This window comes from Somniosus microcephalus, chromosome 14 (assembly GCF_052327205.1).
Source record: "Somniosus microcephalus isolate GS21.2 chromosome 14, FLI_Smic_1.0, whole genome shotgun sequence".
NCBI lineage: Eukaryota > Metazoa > Chordata > Chondrichthyes > Squaliformes > Somniosidae > Somniosus > Somniosus microcephalus.
In genome coordinates, this window is record NC_141000.1 from 93,396,461 (window position 1) to 93,414,013 (window position 17,553).

The following is a 17,553-nucleotide window of genomic DNA, read 5'->3' on the forward strand; positions in this document are numbered from 1 at the left end:
ATGTTTTTAGTATCATCTCCAGTCACAACAGCCCAACAGTAGTTTCCATAAGTGGGCATTTTCCCCTCCAGTCAGAAGCTATACCTTTTCTATCTGTCCTCACAAAAGTGTACCCAAGGAGCTAGCAATTGCCTCACTTGGAGGCATGTGCTCACTGGATTTAACATTAGCATACACACTACCAACTTTTCTTTGAAATGGATATTATTGCAAAAAAAGGTTTAAAGAATAGTGCAACTAACATTTTATTTACAAATGTTAGTAAAATGAAATGGAATAATTGACATATTAATACCGTAAAACACAATACAACAGAAAAGTCAAGAAAGAACGAACGAACAAACTTGCATTTATATAGCACCTTTCACGCCCTCAGGATGTTTCACAGCATTGAACAGCCAATTAAGTACTTTTGAAGTACTGCTGTAATGTAGGCAACAACAGCACCCAATCTGCACACGCAAGGCCTACAAACAGTAACTGGATGAATGACCAGTAAATCGGTTTTTAGTGGTGTTGGCTAAGGGGGCGAATGTTGGCCAGGACAAAAATAAAACACTCTGCTCTTCTTCAAATAATGTCATTAGATCTTTAACAGCCACTGAATCACTGGAAAGGTAGATAGGCGCTTGATTTAACCTCTCATCCAGAAGTGGCATCTATGACAGTGCAGCTTTCCTTCAATACTGCACTGGAGCATTGGCTTAGATCATGAACTGAAAATCTTAGTATAAGACACAAACACACAAACCTCTGCAGTTAAATCTAGACAGTGATGTTTAGTAAATGTGTGACTGTTGCTCCATTTGGCAGCATTGCAAATGGTATTTACTGGAACCTAATTGTGAGTGTTGTCCAGGAAGCAGCATGGAATGGACGGAATAACCCTAAATCTGCTTTGAGAGTCTTCTCTGTAATACAGTAGAATACACTAAACCACCCAGTTGGTTATTTTTTGAGTCTATTTATTATGGCTGGACAGTGGAAACCAGTGTTGTGCAGAACTTGCATGATGTGGCAGTTTCTGGAAACTATGAGTGCTCAAGACAACCGTGGTGCAAGAAATGTGTCCAGCCGGCTGACTGACTTGCTGAATATACAGGAAAAACTGTAACAGAACAATGGGTGATCTTTAAGGAGATGATGTTCCAAGTACAGGCTAGATACATTCCAACAAGAGGGAAGGGTAAGGGAACCAAAGCAAGGGCTCCTTGGATGACGACAGAGATAGAGATGATGATGAAACATAAAAGAGGGTGTATAATGCATGTCAGGTGAATTCTTTAAGGGAGAACCAGACCAAATACAGTAAGTTGAAAGGGAAGTGAAGATGAAAATAAGATTGGCAAAGAGAGAATATGAGGGTAGAATGGCGGTTAACATAAAAGGGAACCCAAAAATCTTCTACCATGTAAACAGTAAGCGGGTAGTAAGAGGCAGGGTGGAGCCTATGAGCGACAAAGAAGCTGTTATATGCTTAGAGGCGCAGGGCAAGGCTAGAATACTCAATGAGTACTTTGTATCGGTGTTTACTAAGGAGCTGGATGCTAACAAAATATCAGCAGCAGTGGAAAAGGTACAAGCAATGGAATGGGTGAAAATTAATAGACAGGATGTATGAGAAAGGCTGGGTATGCTTAGAGTGGATAAGTTGCCTGGTCCAGATGGCTTGCATCCCAGGTTGCTAAGAGAATTGGGGGAGGAGATAGCAGAAGGGCCTGCCATAATTTGCCAATCGTCCCTAGATGCTGGGGAGGTGCCTGAGGATTGGAAAGTGGCAAATGTGACACCATTGTTCAAGAAAGGGTGTAAGGACAATCCTAGTAACTACAGGCTGGTCAGTTTAACATCAGTGGTGGATAAAGTCTTAGAAATAATAATCAAGGAAAAAATTAACGGGTACTTGAAGAGGTTTAAGCTAATTAAGGAGAGCCAACACGGATTTGTAAAAGGCAGATCGTGTTTGACTAATTTAATTGAATTTTTTGATGAAGTAACAGGGAGGATCGATGAAGGGAATGCAATGGACGTTGTCTACATGGATTTTCGGAAGGCGATTGACAAAGTACTACATAGAAGGCTGGTTAACAAAATTGAGGCTCACAGAATAGGTGGGTCAGTGGCAGCTTAGTTAAGGAATTGGCTTAAGGACAGAAAACAGCGAGTTGTGGTAAATGGCTGTTTTTCAGACTGGAGGATGGTAGACAGTGGTGTTCCCCAAGGGTCAGTGCTGGAATACAAAGTAGAATTTCTAAATTTGCCGATGACACCAAACTTGGGGGTGTGGCAAACAGTGAGGATGATACCAATCGACTGCAACAGGACATAGAAAGACTAGCAGAATGGACAGACAAGTGGCAGATGGAATTTAATACAGAGAAGTGTGAGGTGATGCATTTTGGCAGAAGGAACAGGGAGAGGCAATATACACTTAATGGCACAGGTTTAAAGAGTGTGCAGGGACAGAGGGACCTGGGAGTTAATGTGCATTGGTCCCTGAAGGTGGCAGGACATATTGAGAGTGGTTAACAAAGCATATGGGATCTTAGGCTTCATAAATAGAGGTATTGAGTACAAAAGTAGCGAAGTTATGCTGAACATTTATAAAGCGCTGGTTAGGCCACAACTGGAGTATTACATCCAGTTCTGGTCACCACACTTTAGGAAGGATGTGAAGGCCGTTGAGAGGGTGTAGAGGAGATTTACCAGAATGGTTCCGGGGATGGGGGATCCAAGCTACAAGGACAGGTTGGAGAAGTTGGATTTGTTTTCATTAGAGCAAAAGGAGGATGAGGGGTGATTTGATAGAGGTGTACAAGATTATGATGGGTTTGGATAGGCTAGATGGGGAAAGGCTGTTCCCACTAGTTGATGGTACAAGGACTAGGGGACACAGATTTAAGGTTTCGGCAAGAGATATGGGGGGGGGATTTGAGGAAAAACTTTTTTTTTTCTTTTATAAACACAGCGAGTGGCGAGGACCTGGGACTCGCTGCCAGTGGAAGTGGAGACACTCAATGTTTTCAAGGGGAGACAGGATAGGCACTTGAGGGAAATAAAGTTGCAGGGCTACAGGACTGACTGGATTGCTCTGCAGAGAGCCAGCCCAGACTCGATGGGCCAAATGGCCTCCTTCTGTGCTATTATGACTATGTCCAGTATTTTCTGTTTTTGGTTCAGATTTCTAATATTTGCAGTTTTTTCTTTTTATTTATGGAATGTAAAACATTAGACATTAAAGCAGCTTAAATAAAGAATATTTGAGGTGGCTACAGCACACCAAAATGAAAAATGCACATAAGGGGCATCTGTGTGGAGCAGTGAATTTGTACATAATCACATCACCTCTCAATCTTTGATTGATTGATGAAGATCTATCTAACACTGTAACAGTGATAAGCATAGAGTTTGGCCATTCTCAACTCAGTTTCCAATGGGTGAGAGCCTATAGCATAAATCTATTCCAATTCAGCACCAATTGGTTCTCAAAAGCAGTTCACACTGGTGTAGCAGAGGGCTCCTTTGACATTGGAGTTAAGGAATTTTGTTGGAGCCCAGTAGCAAAGCTTTATGCTGCATCTAATCATCCAATAACAAACCTAGGAATACTTGATACAAACAATTCTATCAAAAGTAGAAAAGTGTTCCATTCCTAAGTACTGAATTACTTTATAAGCACAAAATAAAAATGGAATATATATTCTAGTAAACAAGAGTTGATGTTAACCAGAACTAGGTGTGTCTAATAAATTTTATATGCAATTCTTTAACAAAAATCCAAGCTTCCATTTACAGTACCTCTCTTTCTGTGAGATTACATAACCATCTAGAATTCGCAGGGTTAAACACCAACTGACTATATATGGTCTATAGTCAAATCCAGGAAGGGAGGGTGTGGCCATCACACACGGATTGCTCATGATTGACAGCTGCTCCAACTCACGAAGGAACCCCAGATAGGAAACCTAATGGAAAACATCTTATGTGATTTAAGAAAGGTTAAGGAAGACGATCCATTACAATGTGACGTTCTGTTAGTTAAGAAAAAACATATGCATTGATGCATCTTCTGAAAATTAGTCCAGCATTTGCACTATACATTACTGCTACAATCACATTCACTGCACAATGACTTGAATAATAGCCTTTCTTGTATGGTTACTTTCGTGAAATGAAATGTACCTCATTTAGATCTCTAATCTCATTCTCTGCTAGAGAAAGGATGTTTAAATCCGGAGGCAGGTGACTGGAAGCAGACCGGAGTGTGGTGATAGTATTTCCATGCAACAGCAATATCTGTTAAGTTAAAAATATATTTAGAAGTTGTATTTCCTCAGCTTAGTTCTAACAGCGCCTCATCATTCACAACTTTAGAAAATAAAGTAGGGGAAGGGGTACAAGTGTTGTTTAGTTCTAAAAGAAAAATATAGGACCAGGCAGTATGGTGAAGTAGCACATCACATGCTACACTATGATGTGGTAGGACATGAGATTGTACCTTTTATCTTCCACCAGTGAATTGATGAACAGCTACAGGGAAAGAGATAGAAGAAAAAGTAGGACAATGTAGCCAACAAATGCAGCTCAGTTTCATTTATAGGGATACTGTTGCTAATCTCAGTCTTACATTAAAGAAAGGCACTACATCTTAGAACTGCAGTGCCTCCAATCGCACTCTCGCCTCAGAGTCAGAAGTTTGTGGGTCTGAGTCCCATTCCAGAGACTTGAGCACAAAATCTAGGCTGACACTCCAATACAGTACTGAGGGAGTGCTGCACTGTCAATGGTGCCGTCTTTTGGATGAGAGTCAGCCGATCACGAGGTACAATCGCGTGGAGGGAAGCATGTGGACCTGGGGGAAACATTCCTGCTCCTCCTGGCCCACAAGCAGTGCAATAAAGGGCACTTACCTCATGGATCCAGCCCTTCTCACCTCCTTTTACCTGCCGGGATTCCCAAGGCCTGGGAATTCTGGCCTCCACGTGTTAAAAATAAAAAAGTTAAAATGGAGGCATGCAGCCTATGGAAAAGATGAGTGACTAACCTGCCTCCTGAGAGGAGTTTTAAAAAAATGTATTCTATAGTATCCTGAATAAATATTTTCTTAACCCCTATGGTGTATTGTATGCATATCTTACCTTCAGAGACAGGAGTTTCGATAGGTCACCTATCAGGGAAATATTGTTGTCTGACAAATCCAAATGTCGAAGTGACAAGCAACCATTAACTGGTTCCATGATCTGTGAAAAGCAGAAAACACATGCCAGATTACAGAGAAGAATCATGAATTAGCACCAAGATTCTCTTGAAAAATACATTCCACAGATGCCTTTTTGACCAGCAAAAAGATCACATTCAGTAAAAGTCTGGTTCATGAAAGTGGATATCAAACCTCAGGTAAAGCCTACATGTATCGCTACATGTGCCAGGTTAACTCCCTGCACTTTTAATAATCTTCTGCTTTCTTCAGATGGTAATGTTCAGTCAGGTGTTGTTTCATAAGTGCCAAGTTTCAGCTCCAAGTAAATAATTTCCCACCATTTATTATAATAGCATGAAATATGGTACAAGTCAAAGCACAAATATGTCAGGTTTGAGTGTCTTTCTTCAACAGTAGGAAATTTTAAAGGAACATTCATACTTTTATTGGGACTCATCCTGTTTATAAAGGCCACTTGTTCCTGTTTTGATAAATTTTCAGACCTGAAAATCAGCAAGAGCTCGACAACTCGGGAGCTACAATTCATGTAACCACATTTTTCGGAAGGGTAGGTTAGCCCTCACTTGAATCGAGCCCCAATAATAACATGAATCTCTACTATCGCCTTTTGCTTACAACTCATAGCTGAGGAACCCTGACAGCGAAAATATTCTATTGAGAGATTTTAAATTAGAGGACTACGATTTAAATATTTAGCATTATAATGGGTTTTTCTTAAAGAAATGAGAATCTAAGGGGTAGGGCCGAGGCCTATACTGCAGAAGAACCAAGTATGGGCCCATCAAACATAACAAATGATAATTGCGGATTACATTTGCGAGAGAAACAGGAAGAAACAGTGTCTTTGAACACCAGCAATGGGCATGAAGGAGATCAGGTTGCAGCGATTCACCCACTGCACTGAAAGAAGACTGGAAGTTGTGTGCACTGCTGACGTGTGATCTGAAGAGCATTGATGAATGTAGAGTAGAATCCTTAGTAAAAGAGTAGGTAAGGTTAGGTGATGAAGTCACGGACATGAAAAACAAAAAAAAGAGTGGAGAAACAGCTATCAATCACAGCATATGTACAGCAATTTGAGGAAACTGGGTAGCCAGGAACAGAGTTTGGAGCTGAAACCATATGATGGTAATTTGCTTAGAAGTGCACTGTGCCATTTCTTTTAAAGCTTTGGAGACGTCCTATGTAATAACACATGATGCAAAGTGTTAAAAGGAAATTAGAGTTCCAGAGGCACATAATATAGGCAACACAGAAACATAGAAGATAGGAGCAGGAGTAGACCATTCGGCCCCTCGAGCCTGCTCCGCCATTCAATGAGATCATGGCTGATCATCCAAATTCAGTACCCTGTCCCTGCCTTCTCCCCATATCCCTTGATCCCGTTAGCCTTAAGAAATATATCTAACTCCTTCTTGAATATATTTAATGAATTGGCCTCCACTGCCTACTGTGGTAGAGAATTCCACAGGTTCACCACTCTCTGGGTGAAGAAATTCCTCCTCATCTCTGTCCTAAATGGCTTACCCCTTATCCTTAGACTGTGACCCCTGGTTCTGGACATCCTTCCTGCATCTAATCTGTCTGGTCCTGTTTGAAACTTATAAGTTTCAATGAGATCTCCTCCCATTCGGCTGTTAACTGAAAGGTTGGTGGTTCGAGCCCACCCAGGGACATGAGCAGCTTTTGGCCGGCGCGGACGCGATGGGCCGAAGGGCCTCTTTCTGTGCTGTATAACTCTATGACTCTTCTGAACTCCAGCGAGTATAAGCCCAATCGACCCAATCTCTCCTCATACGTCATTCCTGCCATCCCAGGTTTCAGTCTGGTGAATCTTCGCTGCACTCCCTCCATGGCAAGAACATCCTTCCTCAGATAAGGTGACCAAAACTGCACACAATACTCAAGGTGTGGTCTCACCAAGGCCCTGTACAACTGCAGCAAGACATCCTTGTTCCTGTACTCGAACCCTCAACAAAATCATTAGTTGAGCAGAAATGCCAAAAAAGCATACTGGCAGTCATGGATAAGGCCAGAACTTTCAAAGCAATGAATAGCAGCATATTCCATAACTTTAAAAAGTTCTGATGCAAGGGCAATAAAGCAGTAGTTTGAAGAGCAAAAGGGATCACCTTTCTGGGGGAACAGAACAAACATTTTCAAGAAGGGGAAAATGGACTGGGAGTAAAAGATTGAAGAGGGGACATAAGACAGTAAGTTCAGTGGTGTACATCTTAAACATGGTGGGATACCATCAGGAGCGGAGATCTTATTGGAATGTAGAAAGCAGAGGATCAGACCTGGCAGTGATAACATTTGGTGTTGGTCACAATGACCAGGATGGAGGAACGCAAGAAGATTGTTTGCAAAGATTAAAATTAGAGTTGTAGGGGGGAAAAAGTGACCCAAAAATGTTCATTTTTCTTCTTCAGGTGAGCTAGCAACTGTACCATCAGGGGGCAAGAGAAGTTGAAAAGAGGATTCATAGAAGTTATGAGAAACAGCTTTAGCTAGAAACTAGAAGCAATGGCTACTGGAGAGGCAGGACGACAGCAGTTATTGTTTGCGCTCAATAAAATTGTATTTAGCAGTTCGAATAATGGATTTGATGAAGTTACAAGTGGAGATAGAGTTAAATGAAGAAGATTGAGAAGGCTAAAAGAAATAAATACTTTAGATTGCAGATCATGTGAATTAACTTCATATTAACTCAACATAAAAAAAAATCCACATAAGTCACAATACTGGAAACATAAATACTTCAAAAGGAAACCATTTTGTGACTGTGTGATGGCAATTCAGATTTAATTAAGCAAATGTACAATACCTTGATGTTGTTCCCAGCTAAGTTGAGCCATTCTAGATGGACTAAGTCCTTCAGGCCTTCCACACTTCCAATACTGTTGTTAGGCAAGTTTAAAACTCGCAAATTGACAAGCTTTGTTACACCTATCATCCGGACTAGGCGATTGTTGGCTACAGATAACTGTAAGAAGTACCAAACAAAAACAATGAGAAGTTTATTACATGTAGAGTATGGCAAATTGAATTATTAAAACATGAATTTTATCCATGGTTTCTTTTATTTCCTTTATATACTGTATCGTTTAGTTTAAATTAGTTTTTTTTTAATACCACACTCAAATGGAAGTTATACCTTCCTTGGAAAGCAACCTGTCTGCTCAGTCAGCTTCTCTAGGTGGCAGCCACAGTAAGGGGACAACGCATTTTGATCTGCTAATATTTTTAAATGCAAAGCTGTTAAGTGTCAATGTCCAATTATTCATACAAGTAGTTCATAAATTACTATCTACTAGACGGTTGGCTTTGAAGTTTAATAGTATATTTGACCTGTAACATTGATAAGGATGGGCTGCTGAGAGTTACCTAAAATAACTTGCAGTTATATAGCCCATTTAAATGTAGAAAAACATCCCAAAGCGCATCACAAAAATTGACCCCGAGGCAAAGGTGGTAATATTAGGAGGGGTGACTAAAAGCTTGGTTAAAGAGGTAGGTTTTCAGAACAGTCTTAAAAAGGAAGAGAGAGAGGAGTAGAGAGGCAGAGAGGTTTAGGGAGTGAATTCCACAGTTTAGGGTCTAGACGACGGAAGCCACGGCCGCTAATGATGGGGCATGCACAAAAGGACAAAGTTGGAAGAACGTAGAGTTCTCAAAAAGCTGTATGGCTGACAGAGGTTATGGGGATGGTGGGGGAGGGGGGTGCGGTAGGGAGGAACCATGAATGGATTTGAATACAGTGATAAGAATTTCACATTGGAGGTTTCGGGGGACTGGAAGCCAATGTCGGTCAGTGAACACAGAAGATGACAGGTGGGCGGGATTGGGTGCGGGTTAGGATATGGGCACTAGAGTTATGGATAAGCTGAAGTTCATGAAGAGTGGAGATGGAAGGCTGGCCAGGAAACAATTGGAAGTTGAATATGGAGATGACAAAGACATGGATGATGGTTTCAGCAGCAAATGGATGGACACAGGTGATGAAGATGGAATGGTCTTCGTAATGGAGAGGATATGGGATTAGAAACTCCGCTTGGGGTTAAACAGGACACCGGGGTTGTGAGCAGTCTGGTTCAACCTGAGAGAGTGGTTGGAAAGGGGGGTGGAATCGGTAGCAAGAGTCTGGAGTTTGTGGTGGGATCCGAGGACAATGGCTTTGGTTTCCCCAATGTTTAACTAAAGGAAATTGAGGCTAATATAGGACTGGATGACAGACAAAAAGGTTGACAAGAGAGGCAGTGGAGAGGTCAAGAAAGATGGTAGAGGTAGATCTGGCTGTTGTCATCATACATGTGAAACCGAGCTGGACAATGGAGGGGAGGGGTTGGAGGAGAATGCTGTGGTCAACAGCGTCAAAGATTGCAAAGAGGTCGAGAAGCACGAGGAGTGACAGTGCAACTGGTCAGTAACAAAGGATGCCATTTGTAAATGATAAGGGCCATTTCAGTCAACGTTCCCTCTAAATTGCACAGCCGCGTGGCTCTCAGCCGATCCCATGCAGCCTGGGACTGGCTTTTCTAATGATAAATTTCGCGCATGCGCGAAACTGTGAATGGGCCATGCAGCCCCTTAAAGGGGACGCACATCCCCAAAAAATTAGAGGGAACATTGATTTCAGTGCTACGGCAAGGGTGGAATGCTGATTGGCGAGATTCAAACATGGATTTGCGGGAAAATTAGGCACAGGTTTAGGAAGTTTTTTTTTTTTTAATTTTTTATTCATTGATGGGATGTGGGCGTCGCTGGCTAGGCCTGCATTTAGTGCCCATCCCTAATTGCCCTTGAGAAGATGGTGGTGAGCCGCCTTCTTGAACCGCTGCGGTCCATATGGTGTAGGTACACCCACAATGCTGTTAGGGAGTTCCAGGATTTTAGCCCAGCGACAGTGAAGGAACGGCGATACAGGTCCAAGTCAGGATGGTGTGTGGCTTGGAGGGGAACTTGTAGGTGGTGATGTTCCCATGCGTCTGCCGCCCTTGTCCTTCTAAGTGGTAGAGGTCGCAGGTTTGGAAGGTGCTGCTGAAGGAGCTTTGGCGAGTTGCTGCAGTGCATCTTGTAGATGGTACACACTGCAGCCACAGTGCGCCGGTGGTGGAGGGAGTGAATGTTGAAGGTGGTGGATGGAGTGCCAATCAAGCGGGCTGTTTTATCCTGAATGGTGTCGCGCTTCTTGAGTGTTGTTGGAGCTGCACTCATCCAGGCAAGTGGAGAGTATTCCATCACACTCCTGACTTGTGCCTTGTAGATGGTGGAAAGGCTTTGGGGAGTCAGGAGGTGAGACACTCTTCGCAGAATTCCCAGCCTCTGGCCTGCACTTGTAGCCACAGTATTTATATGGCTGGTCCAGTTCAGTTTCTGATCAATGGTAACCCCCAGGATGTTGATAGTGGGGGATTCAGCGATGGTAATGCCATTGAATGTCAAGGGGAGATGGTTAGAGTCTCGCTTGTTGGTGATGGTCATTGCCTGGCACTTGTGTGGTGCGAATGTTACTTGCCACTTGTCAGCCCAAGTCTGAATGTTGTCCAGGTCTTGCTGCATATGGACACGGACTGCGTCAGTATCTGACGAGTCTCGAATGGTGCTGAACAGTGTGCAATCATCAGCGAACATCCCCACTTCTGACCTTCTGATGGAGGGAAGGTCATTGATGAAAGAGCTGAAGATGGTTGGGCCGAGGACACTGCCCTGAGGAACTCCTGCAGTGATGTCATGTGATTGAGATGAATGACCTCCAACAACCACCTTCCTTTGTGCTAGGTATGATTCCAACCAATGGAGAGTTTTCTCCTTGATTCCCATTGACTTCAGTTTTGCTAGGGCGCCTTGATGCCACACTCGATCAAATGCTGCCTTGATGTCAAGGGCAGTCACTCTCACCTCACGAGTTCAGCTCTTTTGTCCATGTTTGGACCAAGGCTGTAATGAGGTCAGGAGCTGAGTGGCCCTGGCAGAACCCAAACTGGGCGTCAGTTAGCAGGTTATTGCTGAGTAAGTGCCGCTTGATAGCACTGTCGACGACACCTTCCATCACTTTGCTGATGATTGAGAGTAGACTGATGGGACGGTAATTGGCCGGGTCGGATTTGTCCTGCTTTTTGTAGACAGGACATACTTGAGCAATTTTCCACATTGCCGGGTAGATGCCAGTGTTGTAGCTGTACTGGAACAGCTTGGCTAGGGGCGCAGCTAGTTCTGGAGCACAAGTCTTCAGTACTATTGCCGGAATGTTGTCAGGGCCCATAGCCTTTGCAGTATCCAGTAACACGTTCAAGGACTTTGAAGAATAAAGGGACTTTGGAGATGAAGCAGTAGTTTGCAATGACAGGTGTAGGTTTTTTGAGGGTGGAGTGATAATGGTTTTGAAAGGGAGGGGGACAGAACCTGGGAGGGAACCATCTACAATGTCTACTAGCATGGGGGCCAGGAATAGAAGTTGATTGGTCAGCAGTTTAGTGGGAATGAGGTAGAGAAAATAGGACATTGATCTCATTGACAAGAGGAGCATAGAGAGGGTATATGGGGAGATAGGAGAGAAGCTAGAGAAAGATGCAGTTTCAGGACTAGGGCAGGAGGAAACCTTGGTGGTAGTTTGGCTTAGTGGGCAAGGCAAAGGAGGGATGTGGTGGAGGCAGCTGAAAGAATCTTCTCAATCTTAGTGACAAAGAAGTCCATGAGCTCCTTGCACTTGTTGTTGGAGGTGAGCATGGAGGGGGCAGGGGTGGATTTAAGGAATTTGTTGGTAGTGGAGAAATTCCAGGATAATCTTGGAGTAGTAGCAGTTTTAGCAAAGAGCAAGGCCCGATAGTGCTTTATGTGGTCCAGCCAGAGCTGGTGATGGATGGCTAAATCAGTTGTGTGCCAGAAAAGGGTGGACAGCTTTAAGTTCCTCGGAGTCCACATCACAGAAGACCTCTCCTGGTCCCTCAACACCTCCTCTCTGGTGAAGAAGGCCCAGCAGCGCCTATATTTCCTAAGGAGGCTGAAGGGATGTAATCTGTCACCCCTGATCCTCTCTAACTTTTGCCGCTGCACTATAGAGAGCATCCTGACAAACTGTATCACAGTATGGTATGGCAGCTGTAGCTACTATGACCGGAAAGCCCTGCAGCGGGTACCGGCACCCGGCTACCGACCACAGAGCACATATACCAGAAACGCTGTCTACGGAGGTCACGGTCCATCATCAAAGACCCTACCCACCCCAGCCACAGTCTGTTCGCCCTCCTGCCATCTGGGAGACGCTACAGATACATTCGCACCCGTACAACCAGATTTAGGAACAGCTTCTTTCCCAGGGCTGTCATCCTACTGAACTCCACAAATAAACTCTAAAGCCTGCACATCTGCCAATGCACTTTATTATGGTTATATTTATGTTAATATACTACAAGCCAAATGTATGTTGAATGTTTAAATGTCTTAATCCAAATGTACACTCTCGGGAGCCGCAAGCCTACATTTCGTTGTACTGCACTTGTGCACTAACAATGACAATAAAAGTTGATTTGATTTGATTTGATTTGATGTGTTCAAGTCTGCACCCCTTGGAACTGAGGAAACAAAAATTGGAGCCTTACCAGGGTGAATGACCAAGGTGGAAGAGAGTAAGAGTACCAAAAGTTTAGACAATTGGGAGTTTGCAAGTGCAGTTGTAAATGATTTGCGGGAAGAGTTTCTTCCGGGGACCGGCGCAGAAGAATCACAGAATAGTACAGCACAGAAGGTCAATCGGCCCATCAAGTCTGCGTCGGCTCTTTCCAAGAGCAATCCAGTCAGTCCCACTCCCCCGCTCTTTCCCTGTGTCCCTGTCTTTATTTCTCCTTCAAGTATTTATCCAATTCCCTTTTGAAAGCTACTATTGAATCTGTTTCCACCACCCCATCAGGCCGTGCATTCCAAATCCTAATCACTCGTTGCGTAAACACGTTTTTCCTCATGTTCCTCTGGTTCTTTTGCCAATCACCTTAAATCTGTGCCCTCTGGTTATCGATCCTTCAGCCATTGGAAACAGTTTCTTTTTATTTACTCTACCTAAACCCTTCATGATTTTAAACACCTCTATCAAATCTCCTCTTAGTCTTCTCTGCTCCAAGGAGAACAACCCCAGCTTCTCCAGTCTATCCATGTAACTGTAATCCCTCATCACCAGAACCATTGTAGTAAATCTCTCCTGTACCCTCTCCAAAGCCTTCATGTCCTTCCTAAAGTGTGGTGTCCAGAATTGGACACAATACTCCAGCTGGGACCGAACTCATGTTTTATATAGGTTTAGCATAACTTCCTGGCTTTTGTACTCTGTGGCTCTATTTATAAAGCCCAGGATCCCATATGCTTTACTAACTGCTTTACTAACCTGTCCGGCCACCTTCAGAAATTTGTACACAAGCACCCCCAGATCTCTCTCTTCTTGCACCCCCTTTAAACTTGGACCATTTAGTGTGTATTGTCTCTCCTCATTCTTCCTACAAAAATGCATCAACTCGCACTTTTCTATGTTGAATTTCATCTGCCATGTGCCTGCCCATTCCACCAGCCTGTCTATGTCCTCTTTAGGGAGCCTTGTCTGTGATCGAGATCTTGGGAGTTGAGAGGCCATGTGAGTTGTCAAGGTAGAGAGGGTGGCCATGAATATGGGTAGGAAGTATATGGAAACTGTTGTTCGATGAAAGACGAATCCTGAGCAGAAACTTTACAGAACACCCGATCGTTATTAATTTTTTTGTCTTGCTGTGACGCATTGGAACTATGAGCTTATGGTCATGTGAGTCTTACATACAAAGAACTATATAATATAGAACAAGACAGCTCTTTATTTTTGAGAAGTATTTCATCAGCCAGCTTCATCTGACTGGTTTGCTCATTTAACCTGTAATGAACTGGCTCCAGAACGATGCATTGAACTGTTCCAAAGTGTTGCTTATAGCGCTGTAAATTTTACTCAGTTAAATTCCATTCAAAACTACAACCCAGTACGAGACAACATTTTCAACATAAGTGAAAAGAGAAGAAACTGGGAAAAGTGCACTGGAATGAGAATATCAGGAAGTGACACACAGGCATTACAGTCATCATAGGATACATACATGATCTACCAGGATACATTTCTGCTTGCACTTTTTGCAGCTAGCTGTTACCATCACACCTCGACTCCCATCTTAACAGAATACAGTAAGGTCAACCAAAACAAGATCCTGACCCAAGTAAGAATTCTAGATGAAATTATTGAAGCAAAATGAATATCAAACAGATTTTGCAAAATTGCTTTTCTATTGTAGTTGCTTGATCATATCAAAGCAACTTACATATAACTTTACAAGGAAACGTGAAATTGTACAACTGCTTCCCCGATTGGGTCTGCTGCCCAAAGTGTTCTACTTCAGCAAATGTTTATTTAAAAATTAATAAAATACAAAAGTAATATCCAGCACTTTGCATAACATTTGTTGCAGCATAAACGTTCCATTCAGCCACAACAGTGACTCTGAAGCCGAGAGGATAGTCCAAGAATTTAGCACCACTACAAAAATCCCCCAAACCCATGGTGATGTCCCTTTAAAATCGCTCATGAAATAAAAACGTTACACCACCTACTTGTACTAAATCGATGCATTTCTCCACACTTTCCAATTTAGTCAGTTGGTTCTTGTCCAGAATCAGGGTGAAAGTATTTGCTGGGCACAGAGAAACTGTATCCAAATGCTGCAATCCCATCCCTGATAAGTCAACTACACGACCTTAAAGTAAAAAAAATTAAACCTAATTTAACGCACGCTATTCAGAATTTTAAAAATTAATACATTTTAATCTAAGTACTCAACTTTCTTATCAGCATTCAACATGTGTATACTTACATTATAAAATATCATATGACACCCTGTTTCTATTACAAAAGTGCAAATACAGAAATGTACAAAAACCATGCAATATTTGTTAGATGTGTTTTAATAAATAGTGCCACTTTCAAGAATTTTTTTTCCAAACTATTGTCAAAATACTCCAAGGGTCAGCAACATAACAGAACAGCACCTCCATGCTCCAATGCATTCCGTTACTCTACAAGAATATGTGGATTAATTTCTAAAATTGCTCACATGGGAATTACAGACAGGGAGAGGGATCTAGCCAGGGCAGCAAGCCGGTGATTAAGCAGAGTGAGAGCACGTGTACTGGAGGGATCCAGCCAAGGCTACAGGCAGCATAACACCACAGAAATGGAAAGATTTGGCCAGGACTACAGGCCAGCAATTGGGGGGGGGGGGTGCAGGGTGGAAAGAGACAAACCCATAGCAGCCATTGCCACCTTTTAATTTGAAATAATGTAAAAGGTTAAAAACATATTTAAAAAGGCAGTGAAATATACAAAGTACACCAGACAGAGAAAATTCTGAAGGGTTCTGGGAGAAGCAAGAAGCCAGATTTCAACAAGCTTCAGGCCGGTGGCGCTGTGGAGCTACATACTGTACCTTGGAGGCATCACTGGCAGACCTCATGCACAGTATTAAGTATTGATAAATATAGCTTATACATGACAAGCAGACATGACAGAAATAATATAGCAGGAATGCATTACAGAAAATAAGTATGACCCTTACAGGAAATTAATGCTTTATGTAAGATTTAAGAAAGCGTTTAGATTTGGAAATAGAGAAAGTGGGGGGAATTTTAACTTTCGGACCCACCAGGACCAGGGGGCCTGGTAGCACACGGGAAACCCAGAAGTCCAGGTTTCCCCACACGCTGTGGAATTTTAACTCCACAGCGGGCTTATGATGTCACTGACCGGTTCCCCGCCCGGAAGTCAGCCTGATTGACAGGGGGGGGGGGCTGATGGCGGGGAACTTCGGGGGCCGGAAGCACTTCTGCTTCTTCGGCCCACAAGGATTACACCCCGAGGCTGTCCTCACCATGCTACAGCTGCTGGGATTCCCAAGGCCCGGGAACCCCAGTCGGCTACAGTTAAACCTCTAAAGCAGCCTCATTATCATAGTTAAAGTGCCAACCCGCCTCCTGGGATCGGGTTGGTTGCCCGTCCCGCCTCAGTTAAAACCGGAAGTGGGCGGGTTAGGAATCAGATTTTTAACACTTCAAATCACCCACACGACCCAAACCCGCCTGTTTTTTGGGATTAAAATTTCCCCCAGTATATCTAAATTTGTAGATGACACTTAGAAGTATAAAAGTAAAGAACTAATGATAAATTTGTACAAGATGTTAGTTAGGCTAGAGATAACTACATTAAAGCCATAAAGATTGTACAGCATAGATTCACCAGGAAAGGGAACTATAGATATGTGGAGAGACTAGAGTTACCATGATTATTTTAAGGGAAAATTGGATAAATATTTGAGGCAGATAAAGGTACAGGGCTATGGGGAGAGCATGGAGGAGTGAGATTAGTTTTGTATTGCTCTAGCTAAGTGCCAGCACAGACACAATGGATCAAATGGTCTTCTCTACTGTAAACCTCCATGGCTCTATAGGACTTTAACATATTGTGTAAATTGCAAAAGAACATAGATAGATTAAGTGATTAGGCAAATCAATGACAGATGCAGCTCAACATAAAAAAGTGTGAAGATGTACACTTGGGATGCAAGTATGACATGTGGGGTAAAGTCTAAATGGAGAATAGGTGGGGGCAATGAGAAGTTAACAAGGGGATTCAGGGGTCCAAGTCCACATGTCATTAAAAGCTAGCTCACAGGTGTAAAAAGAGATCAGAAAGGCAAATGGGATGCCAGGCTTCATCACAAGAAGCATAGAATATAAAAGCACAGAAGAAAGAATTTGCACTAACATAGCAGCTTTCACATCCTCAGGATGCCACAAAGCACTTCACAACCAATAAATTACTTTTGAAATGTAGTCTTGTTGTTACATAAGCAAATGCAGCAGCCAAATCTGTGCACATCACATTCTGCAAACAAACAGGAGTAGGCCATTCAGCTCCTCAAGTCTGTTCTATTCAATGAAATCATGGCCGATCTGTATCTTAACTCCATCTACCCACCTTGGCTCTATATAATTTTATACCCTTGTCTAGCAGAAATCCTTGATCTCAGATTTAAAGTTATGAATTGAGCTAGCATCTACTGCTTTTTGTGGGACAGTGTTCCACATTTCTACCACCTTTTGCGTGAAGGAGTGATTCCTAACTTCGCTCCTGAATGGCCTGGCTCTCATTTTAAGGTTATCTCCCCTTGTCCTAGACATTCCCCCTACCAGTGGAAAACATTTCTCTCCATCTACCCCATCAATTCCTTTCAAAATCCTAAAAACTTCAATCAAATCACCCCTTAACCTATATT

At 42.8% G+C, this 17,553-nt stretch overlaps 1 protein-coding gene across 1 annotated transcript in view; it reads right to left on the minus strand.

Annotated features, from left to right (window-relative positions):
• Positions 1 to 17,553, minus strand: part of cep97 (centrosomal protein 97) — a 70,675-nt gene that overhangs the window by 45,217 nt on the left and 7,905 nt on the right. The window contains exons 2-6 of the mRNA XM_086006933.1: positions 14,837 to 14,979; positions 8,049 to 8,207; positions 5,139 to 5,240; positions 4,183 to 4,296; positions 3,799 to 3,965 (exon numbers count right to left, since the gene is read on the minus strand). Of these exons, the coding sequence (XP_085863059.1) occupies positions 3,799 to 3,965; positions 4,183 to 4,296; positions 5,139 to 5,240; positions 8,049 to 8,207; positions 14,837 to 14,979 (685 nt within the window). The remainder of the gene's footprint in view (positions 1 to 3,798; positions 3,966 to 4,182; positions 4,297 to 5,138; positions 5,241 to 8,048; positions 8,208 to 14,836; positions 14,980 to 17,553) is intronic.